Raw genomic sequence first — 19,951 nt, forward strand, 5'->3', positions numbered from 1 at the left:
TACTTTCATTATTTGATTCCCTTTTCATATTTTACTTAACTCAGCATTGATTCTCATTTCATTTTAGGTAATAATACATATTAATTAAAATGTAATCTCAGTTGTTTCTCTGTGGGAGATGGTAATCTCATAAGGACAGATAGTTTTCTTTTCACCCAAGAGTTTTTCTGTTAGTTTAGACTGATTTAGTTGTATCACCTTACACTTTTTAATATAATTTGTTGCCTTTAAGTTTTTCATTTTTTTTGTTGTAATGCTTCATTTTGTTTACTTGCCAACATTAGAATCAGCCATGAAGAAAACTTGGAATTTCTTGTGTCTGCTTTTTAGAATTGAACTTACATCCTAATCAAGAGTTCTTCCTAATTTTAGTTAAAATATTTTTACTTTGATATAAAATTATTTGATTTTCTTGAAAAAAGATAACTCGTGGTAATTTCCTTTTTTGCAATGACTTACTTTGTTCAATAACTATATATCCTTAATCCCTAGTGAATCTAGTTATATAAAATTGTTAATCAGAGTCGTGTTTCTTAATAGCAGATGTAGATTAATGAGGAAAACTTTCTTGCTCGAAAAAGTTATTTGGGATGAAGACATTTATGAGGGAACTTTAAAATGAAAGTAATTTTCATTTTAAACTTCAGTGTAGCCATCTATAGGCTGGCAATCATTACTAACAAGAAAACTAAGGCAAGAAGAAGTTGCTATTGTGCCTCTCGAAATACTAGAATAACATTCTCAGTGTCATTGCTGTTTGTGAGACTATACTCACGTTCTTAACATGGCAGGAACTACATCATACTGGACTCTTGGTAAAATATTAAGCTGGACAATGGTATAGATAAAACAGATATTTTAAATATGTAACCAAAAATTTAATTTGAGTGTGTGCAGAGAGAGGTAGGTAGCTTGGCATTTAGGGTCATAGGTAGAGAGAACTCACCATGGAAAAATTAATAAAATTATTTGCATGAGATATTTGACTACAAAGAAGGAATAGTGCATTCATTTATTGTTGGGAGAAACAGAAGGAATAAAACTCAGTTCTCCACTTGAGGTGCTCATACAATTAAATGTCTTTTCTAGATACTCATTATACCTCATTGAAATTCTAGAATGAGATTTAATGTTCTCATTGTCATTGCTATCTGTTTCACTGTACTCAAATTCCTAACATGGCAGATACTGCATCATGCTGGACTCTTGGTAAAATAGCAATGCTAATGTTAGTACTGGCATAACAAACTTACAAGACAATCTATATGAAGAATAACTAAGGTTATATCTGTATATGTATAGTGGTTATGTAAAGGATATTATTGGTTTGATTGTTCTATTTATATTCAGCGAAGACACCCTGACTGTTAGAAAGAAACAGAAATGCCATAGTTATGAAAAATTGACCATTAACTTGAAGGAAATATTGAACTAAAGAATTGAGATCACTTAATTTTGTTAGCTATTGATTATTAGAGTTTTCTACATTAAAGTATTTTTAATTTAAAAAATTGTTAGCTAAAAATGATATTGAACATGGATCAATCTTCTGGATTTTGGTATTTAAAGGAAAAAGATTTTCAGTGGTTAGAATTAAGGAAGACTCTTGGTATGGTGTCAGCGTGTCCCCAGTTTGTGTGCTAGAAACTTAATCCCCAATGCAGTGTTAGGAGGTAGCACCTAATTAGAGACTGTTACGTCATAAGGGAAAAGGGCTCTGCCCTAATTAATGGATTAATGTTATCAAGGGAGTGGGTTAGTTACCATGAGAGTAGTTCTGTTTTAAAAGCACCTGTGATCCCCAACTTGCTCTCTTGCGCTTTCTTGACCTTCTGCCTTACTAGGAGAAAGGCAGCAAAGCACAAGAGAGGAGGTGGGGGTTAGAGAAGACCCCAGCAAGGAGGCCCTCACCAGATGCAGGCCCTTTACTTGACTTTGAACTTCCAGCCTCCAATACTGTAAGAAATAAATCTCTGTTCATTTTAAATTATGCAGTTTGTGAAATTCTGTCATAGCAACCCAAAACAGACTATGACAGAAGATTGGTACTGAGAATTAGGGCTGTTGCTACAACAATAAGCTGAAAATGTGGAAGGAAGGGGACTTGGAATTGGGTAATCCATAGAAGCTGGGACAGTTATGAAGTGAATACTGGAAAAAGCCTAGATTGCTGCAAATGGAGCATTGTGGGCAGTTCAGTGAGGGCTCAGGAGAAGACAAGAAATTTAAGGACCATCTGGAACTTCTTAGACATGACTTAAGTGATCATGACTAGAATGTTAATAGAAACATGGATAGTAAAGTCCATTTTGATGAAGTATTGGGTAGAAATGAAGAGCAAGGTATTTGAAACTGGAGTAAAGACAGTCCTTGTTATAAAGTCACAGAGAACTTGGCTGAATTGTATTCTTGCCCAAGAGCTTTAGGGAAGGCAGAATTTATGAGCAAGGAGCTAAGATATCTGGTGCAATAAATTTCAAAGCAAAATATTGATGGAGCTAAGTGGCTACTTTTAACCACATACAGTAATATATGAGAGGAATGACTTAAAGATAGAATGATAATTAATGGAGAAGCAGAAGAAAGATTTTGAAAATGTTCAGCCTGGCCTTACAAAGAATGATAAAGCATGTTTGGGAAAGCAAACCACAGTTGTGGCCAAGCAACCATTTGCAAAGGATATTGATATGGATCGATATCTTTTATTATCTTGATCAAGATCAAGACAATGGGAGAATGACCCCTGAATACATTTCAGAGATCTTTGAGGCTGCCCATTCCATCACAGTCCCAGAGGTCTAGGAGGGCAGAATGGTTTCAAGGGATGGGCCCAGGGTGCTCTCCACCAGAGCCCCCTCAGTTCTCTGCTCCCCACATTCTGGCACAGCATTCCTTGGTCACCCCAGCCATGGCGTAAGCAGGCCTAGCTACAGCTCAGCCCACTGTTCTAGGAAATACAAGCCATAAACCTTAGCAGCATCCGTGTGGTACTAATTCTGCAGGCACACAGAATGTAAGAGCTGTAGAGGCATGGCTTTCTTTCCTACATTTCAAAAGATGTCGTGGGGTATTCCCTGATAGCTGCTGGGTGGTCTGTGCCCAGCAAAGTCATAGAGTTGGGGCTGCCTGAGGCCTCGGGGGCCCAACCCCAATTCCAGCGTTCCCAGGGTTTGGGACATCAAAGGAAACTATTCTCCAGCTTTAAGTCTTAATGTTGTTTTCCCTATTTGGTTTTAGAGTTGGGTTTTGTTAATTCTTTCTTCTTGCCTATTTCTCCCTTTTGGAATGGGAGCATCTATGTCTGTCTCACCATAGTATTTGAAGTAGATAACTTGTTTGATTTCACAGGCCCACAGCTGGTGGGAAATTTGCCTAAGGATGAATCATGCCTCAAATTGACCTATATCTGATTTAGGTCAGAGTTTGGACTTTGTACTTCTGAGTTGGTGCTAGAAAGAGTTAAAACTGCGGTCATTGTGATGAAATGAATGTATTTCAGAGGCCACAGACAGAATACTATGGTTTGAATATGTCCCCCAACTGTTAGGCAAGGCTTCATAAGAGGTGCTTAGGTCATGAGGGCTATGAATGGATTAATGTTGTCACTGCAGGAGTGGGTTTCTTATAAAACCAAGTTTACAGCCCTCTTGCTCTCTCACCCTTTCTTGCCCTTGCACCTTCCACAATGGGATGATGTAGCAAGGGAGTCCCTCATCAGATTCAGCACCCTTGACTTTGGACCTCCCAGTCTCCAGAACTGTAAGAAATAAGTTTCCGTTCATTATAAACTACTCAGCCAGTGGAATTCTGTTTTAGCAACACAAAATGGACTAGGACAGCTCTCTCATATGGCTCTGGGAAATGTAATTTTATCAAGAACCTGAAGCATATCTCATACTTAATCTGAGCTCACACTGAAGAGTTAAGTACTTGTTTTCTCAGCTGAACTGGAAAGATTTGCCACCCAGTTCTTAGCTTTAAAAAGCCAAATTTTTTTTTTAAATGGCAATACATTGTTTGCTTCATGTCTAAGTGGCATCTCTCTTGATAATGAGATTGAGATGGATACTTACAAATTTTAAGGGGTTTATTGTGAAAAGTTTAAATATTTCTAAATATGATGAAAGTGTTGTACTTTACAAATATTGTTATCATCGTTTCACATTATCTTCAACTTCAGAATATTCAGAGCAGACAGGTTGGTGAGCAGATGGAATGTGATTATGTTAGTAGCCTACTTGTCCTAAAGCATTTTTAGAATCACCGAGGAGCAAAGAATTATGGAGGCTGGGATATGAAGAAAGCATTTTTCTTAGTATGCTAAGGATAGAGAATTTTATATCCTCTATATCAATTGCTAAGTGCTTGATGTTTGATGAGGAATGATACAAGATGAAATATAATAAATATAGTTTCTGAATGATTTTTAATATGTATATGAGGAACATTTTAGACAGTAGTTGTTTCATTGAGCGTTTATGTACTCGTACATTATAATTTATACATACATGTATATTTTTTAAAGGTAAGAAAATTTAGCCAGATCAAGAATACTGAAGGAAGTTATTTTTAGTTGCCCCTTAAAAATTTTCCAATAGATCTTTTGGAAATACCTAACATCTGGCTTGACCCCAGTGTATTTTCAGAAACTTTTTTTAACCATTGGTTAAGTTTGCCTTGGTTTGGAAAGCATACTACAATCATTGTACATATGGTCAGATCCTTTATTTAGAAAGCCAAGTTACTAGCCTACATCTTTCTCATATCTGGCAGCATTTTTCTTGGTATTAAAAGGCTAGTGATGAAGCCTAACATTTTTAATAAAAGCATAGTCTCTTTTTTACTTTTAGGATTCCTGTGTCAAAATAAGGTATTTTTAGAGAATAGAATGTAATTCATATTTTCAGCAGTATTTTAAAATTTAACTACATGCTTTCTTTTTTATTTTTGGTAAGTGACAAAGATCCATTTTAAACTCATCCTGCCTCGTGGTATAATGTGATGTGGTATAATAGAAACCCCATGATAACTCAGCACATTTTTTATAAGTTCATTCTTCACTTTATTTTCCTACAATAATCTGATCACAGTATTGAGATGTGAGCCACCTTATTGTTCTGCCCTGCATTCAACCACCACCTTTATTTTTTAAACTGCTTTATTGAGGTGTAATTTTTATACCATAAAATTCACCCACTTAAGTGTACCAATTTTATGCTACACCAATGTTTGTAACTTTGCACAGTTGTGTAACAAACACCATAGTTTATCACCCCATTTCCATCACCCAACAAGGATTTCTTGCATTTATAATTTAGCATATTTGATACAGACTCTTCCCTCCTCTCTGATCCTGTACTGCTTTGTACACAACTCTGTGGAGACATATAGTATTTTATAAAAAATGTATTACCCAATATTTTGTGTATCTGTTTCCCCTACTGGATGATGAACCCCTTGAGGGGTCTTAATCATCATATCAGCACTGCCTAGCACACACTGCCTGGCAACTTAGAGCTCCTTCCCATCACTACTCAGCTGGCCCAGATGCCCAGGGATAACAGTTCCCAAGTATTGCTTCCTGGAGGAGAGCAGGGACTTGGTAACATATAGCTTCTAGGCTGGTTGTAAGGTGAGGAAATTAAGTTACAGGGATCATGGTAATGATTGCTGGTACAAGGTGGAGTTTGGGACCTGATTTATATCCCCTACCCTTCTGTAATGTTCTGGCTAGAGGAGTGTGTACACAGAGCAGAGTGCTGAGTGAAATGGAGTCAAGCCTCTGCTGTGTAATGCAAAGTGCAAGGCACCTGCAGAAAGTTATATTGGAGAATGTGATTGGGACCTGAGTGGCCACCAAGCCTGCTGAGTCTGCCAGCCTAACCATATTACAGGCTGTGAAATCAGAACTAAAGGTGCAGAGGTGAGCTCTGCCCCACGGGGTTTGCCACACACTAAGGCAAAAGGGATAGAGTGCTTTACATGATGCCAAAGAAGTAGTGAGGGCAAGTGTTGAGTTTCCCTTTTGAGATACTCAAAGATAGGTCAGTGGGGCTAATTAGTTCTGCTTCCTAAATAGAGAGGAAAGAACAGGGATTTCTTCTGCCATCTTCCCTCCAGTCTTACTAATGTATTAGTCCATTCTCATGCTGCTATAAAGAACTACCCAAGACTGGGTAATTTATAAAGGAAAGAGGTTAAATTGTTACTTACTTCCTCACAGTTCCGCAGAGGTGGGAAGGCCTCAGGAAACTTACAGTTATGGCAGAAGGGGAAGCAAACACATCCTTCTTCACATGGTGGCAGGAAGGAGAAGAATGAGAGTCAAGTGAAGGGGAAGGGCATTATAAAACCATCAGATCTCATGAGAACTTAATACCACGTGAATAGCCTGGGGGAAACTGCTCCCATGATTCAGTTACCTCCCGCTGGTCCCCCCTATGACACATGGGGATTATGGGAACTACAATTCAAGATGAGATTTGGGTGGGGACACAGCCAAACCATATCACTTAACAATGTATGCAGTTTTGTTGTTGGGAAGGTTTGCATGGTAAAACTTGGGGTAACTGCTCCATATCATAGAGGAGAGGCTTTTTGCAGTATTTAGCCTAAACTTATCAGCATTGGTTTCCATTTAGGGTCAATGCTATGGATACACATGGGATCTCCTGATCTTTTGTTGTGGTTATATATTGGTCTGTATCAACAGAGTCCTACAATCATGGAATACTAGAACTAGAATGGATTCAAGAACACAGTCTGCCTCTGAGAGCTGTTTTTTGAAAGTGAATGGGGATTCCAGAGACCTTTCTACTCATCCTGGGCTCCCACTCCCTGGACAGGCTTTGCATGGCTTGTATTTACTGACTTAGAGCAAGCTTCAAATTTTACATATGAGGAGGCTGAGATCTAGAGAGATGCTGCAGCTTATTCAGGATCACAGTGAAGTTTATGGAAGAGCAAGTACTGAGACACAGTTGTCCCAGTTTTTCTTCTCTAGGGCACACTCCCATCTGCAAAAGTGATAAAATTAATCTGAAGCTGTGGTGAGGTAGCATCTAAGTATATCCGTTTCCTTTGGCTGCTATAACAAAATGCCACAAATGGGCTTAAAAAACCCAGATTTATTGTCTCATGGTTCTTGATCACTGAGATCAAGGTGAAAATAGGGTTGTTTTCTACTGAAGGCCATGAGGGGGAGTCTCCTCCATGCCTCTCTCCTAGCCTGTGGTAGCTTCCGGGTCTTCCTTTTGTGTGTGTGTGTGTGTCTGTGTCTAGATTTCTTCCTTTAATAAGGACATCAATATTGTTGGATTAGGGCCCACTCTTTAATCATCTTATTTCCAAACAGAGTCGTATTCCTAAATGCTGGAAGTTAGTACTTTAATTTCTCTTGTGGGGTCTGTATTAAACCCATAACACTAAGAGTAGAGGAATAAAAGGGAAATGGGTCACAATGGTGGACTAGGAAGCTCCAGGCTCTTGTTTTCTTAGGGAAACATTGCATAAACAAGTAAGACCATGTGAAAGAACTTCAAATGTGCTCTGAAAGCCAAAGATGTACAGCAACCAGGTAAACTCTGAATTAAAAAAAAAAAAAAAAAAAGCCACATTTAAAACAGTAGGAAACTTCAAAGTAATGTTATTTGCCCTTACCCAACTCCCTCCACAGCATGGTATAGCATAGTCCTTAGGAAGCAGCCCGATTACTTACTCCCTCTCTTGGTATGCAAGGAAGAAAGTGGGACTTGATTACAATATTCTGGCCTGTCTGTAGGCTGCACACGTGACTGGTTTCTATTTTTCCTAAAGTAGGGATCCAAGAGGGGATGGTGTCATAGTTTGGATCTCAGACTGGCACAAGCCGTGGAAGGCAGTGGTCAATGCCATGGCACCTGATTCTGTAGTTTCCCCCATTATACATTCTTGAAACCTTTCCCAGAAATCCAGTTGACCTTAGCTACTTGGGATTTTTTTCTGCGCTTTCTGTTTTTATACCAGTATCATGCTGTTTTGATTACAGTAACTTTATATTTTGCAGTCAAAAAATGGTGCCTCCAGCTTTGGTTTTCTGCTGAAGATTGCTTTGGCTGTTTGGAGTAGTTTCTAGTTTCCTACAAATTTTAGTGTTTTTTTCTATCCCTATAAAAAATGACATTGAAATTTGGTTACTAGGTATATTTTAACAATATTAATTCTTCTAGTTCATTAACATGGGATTTTTTTCTCCATTTATTTGTGAATTTTTCAGTGTTTTATGATTTTCAGTATACGGATCTTCACCTCCTTGCTTAAATTTATTCCTACTTGTTTTTTGTTTGTTCGTTTTTAATGCTTTTGGAAGTGGGATTGTTTTCTTAATTCTTTGAGTAGTTAGTGTACAAAAATGCTACTCATTTTTTGTGTGTTGATTTTATAATCTAAAACTTTACTGACTTTAGCAGTTCTAACAGTTGTCAGGGAGGAGTAGTTTTTACGGTTTTTCTATATATAAGATTATGTCAGCATCAGAGACAGTTTCATTTCCCTTTTTTTTTTTCTTGCCTAATTTTCCGTTTAAAACTTCCAAAACTATGTTGAACAAAAGTGGTGAGAGTGGGCATTCTCGTCTTGTTCACGGTCTTAGAGGAAAAACATTCCACTTTTGACTGTTGACTGTGATGTTAGCTGTGGGCTGTAACAGTACTGAATCTTTTTTTTTTTTTCTTTTTTTTGAGACGGAATCTCGCTCTGTCGCCCGGGCTGGAGTGCAGTGGCGCAATCTCGGGTCGCTGCAATCTCCACTTCCTGGGTTCAAGCAGTTCTCTGCTTCAGCCTCCCAAGTAGCTGGGATTACAGGCGCCTGCCACCATGCCAGGCTAATATTTGTATTTTTGGTAGAGATGGGGTTTCACCATTTTGGCCAGACTGGTCTTGAACTCCTGACCTCGTGATCCACCTGCCTCAGCCTCCCAAAGTGCTGGGATTACAGGCGTGAGCCACCATGCTGGGCCCAGTACTGAATCTTAATGGTGATAATAGAATAATCAATTTGAAGGACAGAAATCTTTCTTCCAGATTGATTCTGATCTATGAGAGACTGACAGTACTGTATTTTTATATTTTTATTATGGTATTGGTTGTAGGTACAAATAGTTTTTCATTGTAAAAATAAAATAAAGTAACTAGAAACAACTCAGTATCTTTCAGTAGATGAATAGATAAACAAACTAGCACGACCATAAAATGAAAAGGTACTCTACAATGGTAGGGAGCAAACTATCGATTCAATTACAATATGGATGAATCTTAAATACATTTTGTCAAATGCAAGAAACCATTTTATATGCCATTCTGGAAAAGGCAGAAGTATAGGGATGGAAGTCAGTTGCCAGGAATTGATGGGAGAGAGGAGTTGGCCAAATAACAGTGTGAGGGAATTTGGGGGTGATAAGACTGTTCTGTTTGGCATTGTAGTGGGTACATGACTCTGTACATTATCTAAATCCTTAAATCTGAACATCACAAGAAATGCATTTTCAAAAATGCTTATTTTTTGAGAAAATCAGTCAGGATATAATAAACGCAAAGTAGAATTCAGACTGTAACAAAGGAATGTGTTTTTCACCTAACCATTGTGATGAGAGTGAGAAAAAAAGAGGTGACCCATAACTTTGGAAAACAGTGTAAGACAAAAGAAATGTACACAAACACTGTTCTCTCGTAGATAAATTTGTTCCTCGCATGGGTGTAGGCTAGCAATTTTGGAACTCTTTTATATGTTTACTAAGATTGAACAAATCAATATATTGCAGATCATGAGAGCCAGTTTCTCACTGTTGAAGATGTACAGATAAGCAAGTGGGAGAAGGCTGGAATGAACCTTGTGCTGGCTTAGGTTTGGTGGTGTTAATATGAATTAATTGGGATGGTTGGATGGATACACAAATATAGATGTGTATATACACGAGTGTACTTGTATATACAGTCATACATCACTTCATAACTGTAATGTGTTCTGAGAACTGTGTCATCAGGTGAATTCATCATTGTGTGAACATCATGTGTACTGTAATGGTATAGGCTATTGCTCCTAGGCTATAATCCTGTATAGCTTGTTACTGTGCCAAATACTGTAGGCAGCTGTAACACAATGGTATTTGTATATCTAAACAGAAAACAAACAGTAACCAAAAATGAACAGTAACAAATATGGCGTTAAAATTTTTTTATAAATGGTATTCCTGTTTAGGGCACTTTACCATGAATGGAGCTTGCAGAACTGGAAGTTGCTCTGGGTGGGTCAGTGACTGAGTGAGTGGTGAATGGATTTGAAAGCCTATGACATTACTACACAGTACTGTAGACTTTATAAACACTGTACACTTAGGCTGCAGGAAATTTCTTTTTAAAAACCTTTTCTTCAGTTGTAAATTAACTTCAGCATACTGTAACTTTTTTACTTCATAAACTCATTATTTTAACTTTCTGACTTTTTGGAATAACAGCTTAAAATACATTATACAGCTGTACAAAAACATTATATTCTTATTTTATAAGTGTTTTCCTATTTTTGAAATTTTGCCTTTTTTACTTTTAAGAACTTTTTTGTTAAAAATTAGAACACATTGGACTTTATAGGCTAAGAGTTTAAATAATAAAAATAATTAGAACACAAATACACACGCTAGCTTAGGGCCACACAAGGGTCAGGATTATCAATATCAGTTTTTCACCTCATATATTGTCCCACTGGAAGATCTTCAGGGACATGCATGAAGCTGTCATCTCCTATGATAATAAAGCCTTTTTTTTTTTTTTTTTTTACTTTAAGTTCTGGGATACATGTGCAGAACCTGCAAGTTTGTTACATAGGTATACATGTGCCACAGTGGTTTGCTGCACCTATCAACCCATTATCTAGGTTTTAAGCCCCACATGCATTAGGTGTTTTTCCTAATGCTCTCCCTCCCCTTGCCCTCCACCCCCCAACAGGCCCCAGTGTATGATGTTCCCCTCCCTGTGTCCAAATGTTCTCATTGTTCAACTTTCACTTATGAGTGAGAACATGTGATATTTGGTTTTCTATTCGTGTGTTAGTTTGCTGAGAATGATGGTTTCCAGCTTCATCCATGTACTTGCAAAGGACATGAACTCATTCTTTTTTATGACTCCATAGTATTCCATGGTGTATATGTACCACATTTTCTTTATCCAGTCTATCATTGGTAGGCATTTGGGTTGGTTCCAAGTCTTTGGTATTGTAAATAGTGCAAAGCCTTCTTTTGGAACACCTACTGAAAGACCTGCTGGAGGCTGTTTTACAGTTAACTTTTTTTAATAAATAGAAGTAGGATACTCTAACACTGAAAAGCATAGTATAGTAAGTACTAGACAATGGGATTTTTTTGGCTGCATTACAATTTTACAAGACGATGGTTATATATTGTATGCTTTCCATCGTTGACCACACAGTGTTATATGATACATAACTGTATCTCCCTAGCTTTGTCTATGGAGAGGACCCCAAAGCAATGAGCACACCTGGCCCCTAGATTTGGTTTCTAAATACTATTCTCCAGTAAGAAGAACCAAGGCTCCTTGGAGAAGTGGTTGATTTCAGGGCCAGGACAAGGAAAATTTAAGATGAGCTTGGAGGCATTTTGTGCTGCCTGAAAGTAAAGAAGTACATTAGAAGATGAGGCACGTTCACAGGACATAGGAGCACACCTTATTATAACTCCCAATGGCCAAAGCTGCAAAAATTTAAGCAACAAATTAAATAACAATAGTATTGAATTATAACCTAAAGAATAAAACAAATATCCATGTGTCCATACTTACAAAAGAATTTCAATTAATGAATGTAGAAAAAATGAGGGAACCATTAAAACACCATAGTAACAATTGTTACAAGATAAAGTTAGTGGGTAAAGGAGAATCAGAATATTTGCATAGTTACAAGATATCTCCCCAAAAACACTTACAAAGTTAAATAGTAACTTTACTGTAGAGAAACCTGTGGGACACTACCTTAACCAAGTGATCATGGTTAATTCTAACCAGTAATAAAACTTTTACCCCTGGACCTAAAGCACTGAGAAAGATAAATCACCTGTATGGAATCGTTCCCAAAAAATGCATAACCTCTATCCAGTCATGAGAAAACCTCAGAAAAACCTAAACTGAGGATATTCTACAAGATAACTGACCAATACTCTTCAAAGTGTCAAGGTCATAAAGGACAGGGAGAGACTGAGGAACTGTTACAGACTGGAAGATGCTAAAGAGACATGACAACAGAATGCACTGTGGGATCATGGATAGGATCCTAGAATAGAAAAAAAAATGATAAACTAGCGAAATCCAAATAAAACCGAGTTTAATTCATTGTATTAAACTTATGTTAATTTTTTAGTTTTGAAATTTTTTATGATCGGTATTAATATATAAGATGTTAACATTAGGAGAAGCTGGGCATAGGGGAATTCTGTCCTTCACAAATCTAAAATTCTTTCAAAATAGAATTAAAATATCTATTTCTTCTAAGAGTACAGTTTTGTTTTCACTTATCTCACAATTGCTGATAAAATACCAAGAGAGAAAAAAAAGGCTGTTTTTCTCTGATTACCATCATTATCAAACACTTCTGGTTTTGTGATATATATAAAATATGTTGTTGTTATTTGCAAACTATGAATCTGACAAAGGTCTAATATCCAGCTTCTGTAAGGAACCTAAACAATTCAACAAGCAAAAAACCAAATAACCTCACTAAAAAAGTGCGCAAAGGACATGAGCAGACTCTTCTCAAAAGAAGATGTACAAATAGCCAAAAAAACATAAAAAAATACTCAACATCACTAATCATCAGAGAAATGCAAATCAAAACCACAATGAGATACCATCTGACACCAGTCAGAATGGCTGTTATTAAAAAGGCAAAAAAATTAACAGATGCTGGTGGGGCTGCAGAGAAATAGGAACACTTATACATCATTGGTGGGAATGTAAATTAGTTCAGCTACTGTGGAAAGCAGTTTTTAAGTACTTTGTTTGAGTACATAAAAAAGAACTACCATTCAAATCAGCAATCCCGTTGCTGGTTATATACCTAAAGGAAAACAAATCATTCCACCAAAAAGAGACATGCACTCATAGGTCATAGGTTTATTGCAGCCCTATGCACAATAGCAAAATCATGGAATTAACCTAGGTGCCCTTCAATGGTCAATTGGATAGAGAAAATATGGTACATACACACCATGGAATACTATGCAGCCATAGAAAAAGGTTGAAATCATGTCCTTTGCAGCAACATGGATGCAGCTGAAGGCCATTATTCTAAGTGAATTAATACAGGAACAGAAAACCAAATAGTACACGTTTTCACTTATAAATGGAAGCTAAACATTGGGTACACATGGACATAAAGATGGGAACAATAGATGCTGGGGACTGTTTTTATGGCGGTTGAGAAAGTAGCAGTTGTCACATGCCAAAGCACTATGCATGGCATCCCCATTCTAATCCATAGTAGCTTTGCCTGGGGTTTTAATATTAGGTACTAGCCTGGTTATTTGGGAGATATTGTTTACTGTTGTCCATTGGGCCGACTCTAACACTTTTGCTGTTCTCTGTACATCTAGTTCTATGCTAGACCCTGTAGAAATACGTAAGTCAAAATCATGATTCCTGCCAATAAACTCCCACTTGTTTGAAAGAAGACAAACATGAAAACATTGTAAAGGGTGGAAAGACCAATGACTTCAGAGATTTTATGATCGTATCTTCATTATCTCTTCATCACTAAATCTGGGGCCTTATATATTTATTTAAACTTACTGAGTCTATTTCCTTATCTGTAATAGAGGATATTAATATCAGTCTTATAAGATATTGCCATGATCATTAATACCTGGCACATAGAATACATTTGACAAGTGGTGTCTGTTATTATCATGGTGGTGGTTGTAAAAAGTGATAGACCATTGGAATACTATGTAGTTTTTTACAGGAACTTACTTTTTTCTGTGAATATTGTAGTAGGTGCTTGACTCAGTCTTTGTGCTTTCTCCCTTTTAGAGATGATGAAGAGAAAAAAAAGTCTCCCTCAGAAAGTACTGAGGAGAAAGCTAATGGAACACATCCAAAGACCATCAGTCGTATTGGAAGTACTACTAACCCATTTTTGGACATTCCTCATGATCCAAATGCTGCTGTGTACAAAAGTGGATTCTTGGCTCGGAAAATTCACGCAGATATGGATGGAAAGAAGAGTAAGTATCATGTGTTGTCATTTTCTATTTCATTTGTTTTGTCTTTATGCTCAAAATTTAAAGGGAATTTATCTGAAAGTGAAGGATGAAAAAATTATGTTTATCTATAGACGTATTCTTGAAATTTGATAAAGCCTCTAACCCTAAATTAAAAATCCAGTGTGGCACCTGCTCTTCTTTAAGCAGAATTATAGAACTTTAGAAATGGAAAACTCCTTACAATTTATTCATTCTCTATCCATTCATTTATTTAGTCATGGCTTCAACAAATACTACTGGCTACCTACTGTGCCAGGCACCAGAAATACAGTGGTGAGCAAGAGGGACAAGGTTTCTGTCTTCATGAAGTTTACATTTCTGGTGGTTGAGGGAAAGGTTGAATTTGCAATGCATAGAAAAAATTGATGGTGTAAGGTCCCAGAGACAAAGGATGGAGGGAGGGAATTCATATCCAGTGCACATGTGGAATAACTGGTCTTTGAGAAGGTGGACCGGTGAGATATACGAGAGCATAGTATAATTAGTTTTGAGAAATTGAAGGAGCCCAATTGCATGGCTTTTGATTTTTCTGTGAAGTATGAGGCATGATTATCTTGATAAATGATGGTGTTTGGAGTTTGAGAAGAATAGAGCATGCTTATATAGTTAGAATAATCTTTGCAGAGTGAAATGGCAATTTGATATAGTTGAGCAGAGTAAGATAAGGTGACATGTTTACTCAGAATTATCTTTGGGGTGAAGAGATGGATAGTACCAGTGTTTCTGTCTGTAGCTAGATACTCTTTCTTAATGTGTTAGCATATTCTATTAGCTTACATCAAGAGAAACATTGCAGTGGAGTGGCTTTGACATGGACTTAGCAATGCTGAACAAATTTCTTAATGTTCCCAAGTTCTTTAAGACTACATCCACCATATTTTCTGTGTACCTTATATGCTAGGTTACTAGACTACTTAATTTTATCTCACAACATTGTGTCAGAGCTCATACAGTTGTGACAGCACGTCAATCCATCTTAGAAAAAGGACATACCTGAAGATGGATTGTCACCAGGATGTACTCTCCGTTTCTATCTCTGCATGATTTTTTGTGTCAGCATTATTCTTTGGAATGAGGTCCTTTATACATGGTTATTAGCAGCGCTATAGATCATGTGTTTAATTTTGACACCAAAGAGGATTCTTCTTCTCCCGTAACTTCTAATTCAGTCTGTTCTAGGACAGGATTCTGACATGTAACACTGAGAGCATGGAATATTATGATTGACAGCCCCCACTTGCTTGAAATGACAAGAGGAATGAGATACTGGTCTCAGAGAATGGGAGTTCTTGGCACCCAAAGCAATAGCTATCCATTTGTTTCTTTCCAGTGTGCTCACACACACCGTTCTTCATACGTTGAATAATGCTTTTGCCAAACATTGCAGTTTTCCGTTTACAACCACAAATATACCATCTCTCTATAACATGCCTGCCCAGCTGCAGCTTCTGTCTCCAAGGGTAAGGTTTGTTGATCGTGAATTCATTCCCCTCAGTCGGGTATGGATGGCACTTAAATCTATAGGCTAAGTGAAAAATAAGAAAATACTGTTGTCCCGTAATATCTGCAGGGGATTGATTCCAGGGCCTCTCACAGGTACCAAAATCTAAGGACACTCAAGTGCCTGATATAAAATGACATAGTATTTGCATATAACTGATGCATATCCTCCCATATACTTTAAACTATCTCTGGATTGCTTATAATATCTAATACTGTGTAAATAGTTGTTATGTTGTATTCTTTGGGGAATAATGACAAGGAAAAAAGTCTCTACGTATTCAATACAGACACAATTTTGGAGGGAATATTTTCCATCCACCGTTGGTTGAATCCACAGATGCAGAACCCACAGATAAGGAGGTTTGACTGTATCTGACATACCTCACATAAAGTACTAGAGAAAAAAAAAAGAATAATTTGAATTCAAGAACACTGAAAAAGGGGAAGTATAACAGCTGTTACTTATTCAGAGTATTTACTACTTCCTGCTAGACAGGTATAGCAAAGTTAACCCATGTGAGCATCTTTTCATTGACTTATTTCCTAGCAATGGATTGACTTAATTGGTTAGTTTATTCCAAAGTCCCAGATTCTACTGATAAAATTTTCCTTGTCCACTGTTTTCCTGGACTCAGTGGCCCGGGAAACCTCCTCTATTGGAGGATTCTCCAGGTAGAAGCTCTTCTCCCTCAGCAGCCTAATACACATGAATATAGATACAGAACCTGAGGATTGCTTAGCAGTTGAGACATCACAGACACCTTGTACCAGGCTAGAAGTTTTCCTGCCATTGTATCCCTTTGAAGCCTTAGTTAACTGTCTTGAGAATTTCTGGTTGGTCAAGGCAGTTTTAAGTGTCATGGGGCTTTCGTCTTTGTAGCAAGTTAGGAAGTTCTTCCTGTTTTCCAAAGGAACCTGCCTCTGCTTGTTTCTGTCTCTGTTCCTGCCTCAGAACAAAAGGGAAGACACATGGATAGGTTAAGAAGTGCCCATCTCCAGGCTTCTTTCCTGTCAGTTGCTTCATCACTGGAGGACTTTTAACCTCTATTTTTCCATGGGGCTATCAGGAGAAGCCTGAAAGTTTCAGCTGCCTTTAATTCCTCAGGCTCTTCTTGGATATCCCCATTTCAATTTCCCAAGGTTTCCAGATCACATTAATGTTAGCAGATAATTCAGCCTTACAATACAGTATGTGCATGATTTGTAATAATTTACAAAAACTAAAATTCACCAATTTAGAGTATATAGTTTGAGTTTTGAAAAATGTATATAGTTATATAACCATCAACACAATTAAGATAAATAACATTTCCATTACCCAAAAAAGTTTAATTGTACTTTTGGCAGTAATTGCTTCTCCTATTACTCCCATCCTATGACAGTTATGACAGAAGATTATCTGTCTTTGGGCCCTATACTTTTGCCTTTTCTAAAATTGCAATAAATGGAATCATAGGACTGCTTTGTGTTTGGCTTCATTCACTTGGTGTTATTCTTTGCAGATTCGTGTATAGTGTTAGGTGTTATGTGAATTAATAGTTTCTCTCTTCTTATTGCTTAATAAGTATTCCATTATTTGGATATCCCACAGTTTATTGATTCACCAGCTGAGCATTTGGGTTGTTTCCAGTTTTGAACTGTTATAAATAAAGCCCCTATGGACATTGACATACAAGTTTTTGCATGTATATATGTTTTCATTTCTTTTCAGAAGTTACCTAGGAGTAAAAGAGTAAGATTGCTGTACCGTTTGCTAAATGTATCTTTAACTTTATAAGAAATTTCTAAAGTTTCTATATCAATTTGCATCCCTTATACCTATATATATTATGTCTTCTTGATGATTTGACCCCTTTGTCATGAAATGGCATTCCACACCCCTGGTTTTATTCCTTGTTTTGGAATCTACTTTGTCTAACATTAATATAGCCACTTTAGTTTCCTTTGTAGTTTTTGCATGCTATACAAATTTTGTTTCTAGCTTTTTATTGTTAATTTATGATTATGTCTTTAAAATTGCTTTCTATTATGGGAATATTGGTGGGTCTTGCTTTTTATTGCAAATCACAGTATCTCTCTTTTAATTAGAGTGTGTATACCATTTACATTTATAGTAGTTATTAGTATAGTTGACTTTAAATCTGCCACCTTACTGTTGGTTTCTTATTTATTCCATCTCTTCTTTTCCTTTTTTGTGTAGGATTATTTTTTGTGTGTGGTTCTGTTTTTTGTCACTATTGACCTGTTTGCTGTACTTCTTTAATTATTTTCGTCTTTGCTGCAAGGTTTACAGTATACATCTTTAACTTGTCACAGCTCACCTTCAAATTGTACTGCTTCATTTGTAATTTGAGACCCTTATAGCAGGTTAATTCCCCTTATCTCTTACCAGCCTTTTTGATGTCCTATATTTTAATTCTATGTTCTAAAACTTGAAGTAGTTCATTGTTAATATTTTTGCTTTAAACAGAAACCTTTTTTTTTTACTTTTACCCCCACATACCTGCTGTCAGGAATTTTTCCCATGTTTTATCAGTGTGAAAATATCTTTATTTTCACCTTAATTTTAGGAATGTATGTTCACTGGGTATAGAATTCTTTGGCAAGTTGTTTTTCCTTTTAATACTTAAAGATGATGTTTCATTTTTCCCTGCCCTGCAGGGTTTCAGACAAAAAAAGTCTGCTATCATTCTTGTCTTTGTTCCTCTGTACCCAAGATGGCTTTTTCTGCTACTATGAATGCTTTCAAGATTTTTCTATCTCTGGTTTTCATCAATTTTATTATGTGATGCCTTGGTGTGATTTTCTTTATGTTTTCCTTATTTGGTGTTTGTTGGGGTTCTTGGATTCATAGATTCGTATTTTTTTCAGCCATTATTTCTTAAAGCCTCCACTCCTGTTATGGGACTTGTTTGCTATATGACACTCAGTGCTATCCCAAGGGTTTCCTGAAGCTCTTTCCGATGTTTTCAACTCTTTGTAATTTCAGTACTTTATTTGATAATTTTTATTCTTCGTTTACTTCATTTTTCATTTCATAATCAGCATGTATATCTTTGAAGTTCTACTTGGGTCTATTTTATATCTTCCATTTCTCTCCTTATGAGGTTGATGTTTTTCTTCATGTCATTGAATATATTTATTCTGTTTGTAATTGCTTTTTTAAGATTCTTCTCTTTGATTCCCTTCCTTTCTGTCATTTCTAGAACTGTTGCATTATTTTTTTTCTGCTGGCTTTAGTCATAATTTTTTTTTCTTTCCTTTTTCTTTGCATTCCTTGTAATTTTTGACTGCCAGACATTGTGAATTTTCCATTTTTCAGGTGCTACTTTTAGTTGTGTTCATCTAAAAAAAAACATTGGATATTCTTCTAGTGTGCAGGTAAGTAACTTGTAGATTAACTGAATTCTTTAGAGGCTTGCCTTTACCCTTTGTTCTGGTGGATCCAGAGCAGTCTTTATTCTGGGACTTATTTAAATATTTCCATTAATAAGGCATTCTTCTTCTTCTTCAGCCTCTTTCCAATGTGCCATGTATTACAAAGTCTATCCACTCTGGCTGATGTCTATCCACTCTTAGCCTTGTGTGAGCTCTTGAACTTGTTCATCCCACTACTTTATTTTTCTCATTTCTTGAGTTATTTCTTTTCACTTGTGCTAAGATTGATGCTACAGCCAAGATCAGAGTATCCTCTGCAGGTCTTCAGAACCATCTGTTTTTGTAACTCTCCCCTCTCTTTTATGCGACTCTATAAATTCTAGCCCTCTCAGCGTCACTAAACTTTCTTATGTCCTCACTCAGCATGACTCGTAGGCTCTGTTTAGGTACCCTCTTCCACTATTGGAACCGAGACGCTTTCTCTAAGCAGTATGCCAGTCTTAACTCATTTGTTTCTTTCTCTTCAGAATTATAATCCAATGTTTTCTGTTTGGAAATTTCTAAAAACTTTTGTTTTATATACGTACATAGACTTTTTAAGTTATTATAGTAGGGCAGCTTCTATAGCAGTTACTGTTTCTTGGGCATAAGCAGGACTAAGCTGATTTATGATCCCTTTTGTTAAGAAACGTCTTTCCAGTTGCTTCTCGCTTTAAGACCTAATATTTACTGAACTATGAAATTAATAAGGAATTCTAAGCATTCAAGTA

At 36.8% G+C, this 19,951-nt stretch overlaps 1 protein-coding gene across 14 annotated transcripts in view; it reads left to right on the top strand.

Moving 5' to 3' along the window:
• PSD3 (pleckstrin and Sec7 domain containing 3) overlaps nucleotides 1-19,951 on the top strand; it is a 555,378-nt gene that overhangs the window by 440,899 nt on the left and 94,528 nt on the right. For all 14 annotated transcript variants that reach the window (XM_055286530.2, XM_055286538.2, XM_055286547.2 and 11 more), the window contains one exon: nucleotides 14,068-14,261. In XM_055286530.2, coding sequence (XP_055142505.2) covers nucleotides 14,068-14,261 — 194 coding nt within the window. The remainder of the gene's footprint in view (nucleotides 1-14,067; nucleotides 14,262-19,951) is intronic.

The sequence above is a fragment of the Symphalangus syndactylus genome, chromosome 1, assembly GCF_028878055.3.
Source record: "Symphalangus syndactylus isolate Jambi chromosome 1, NHGRI_mSymSyn1-v2.1_pri, whole genome shotgun sequence".
In the NCBI taxonomy this organism is placed as follows: domain Eukaryota; kingdom Metazoa; phylum Chordata; class Mammalia; order Primates; family Hylobatidae; genus Symphalangus; species Symphalangus syndactylus.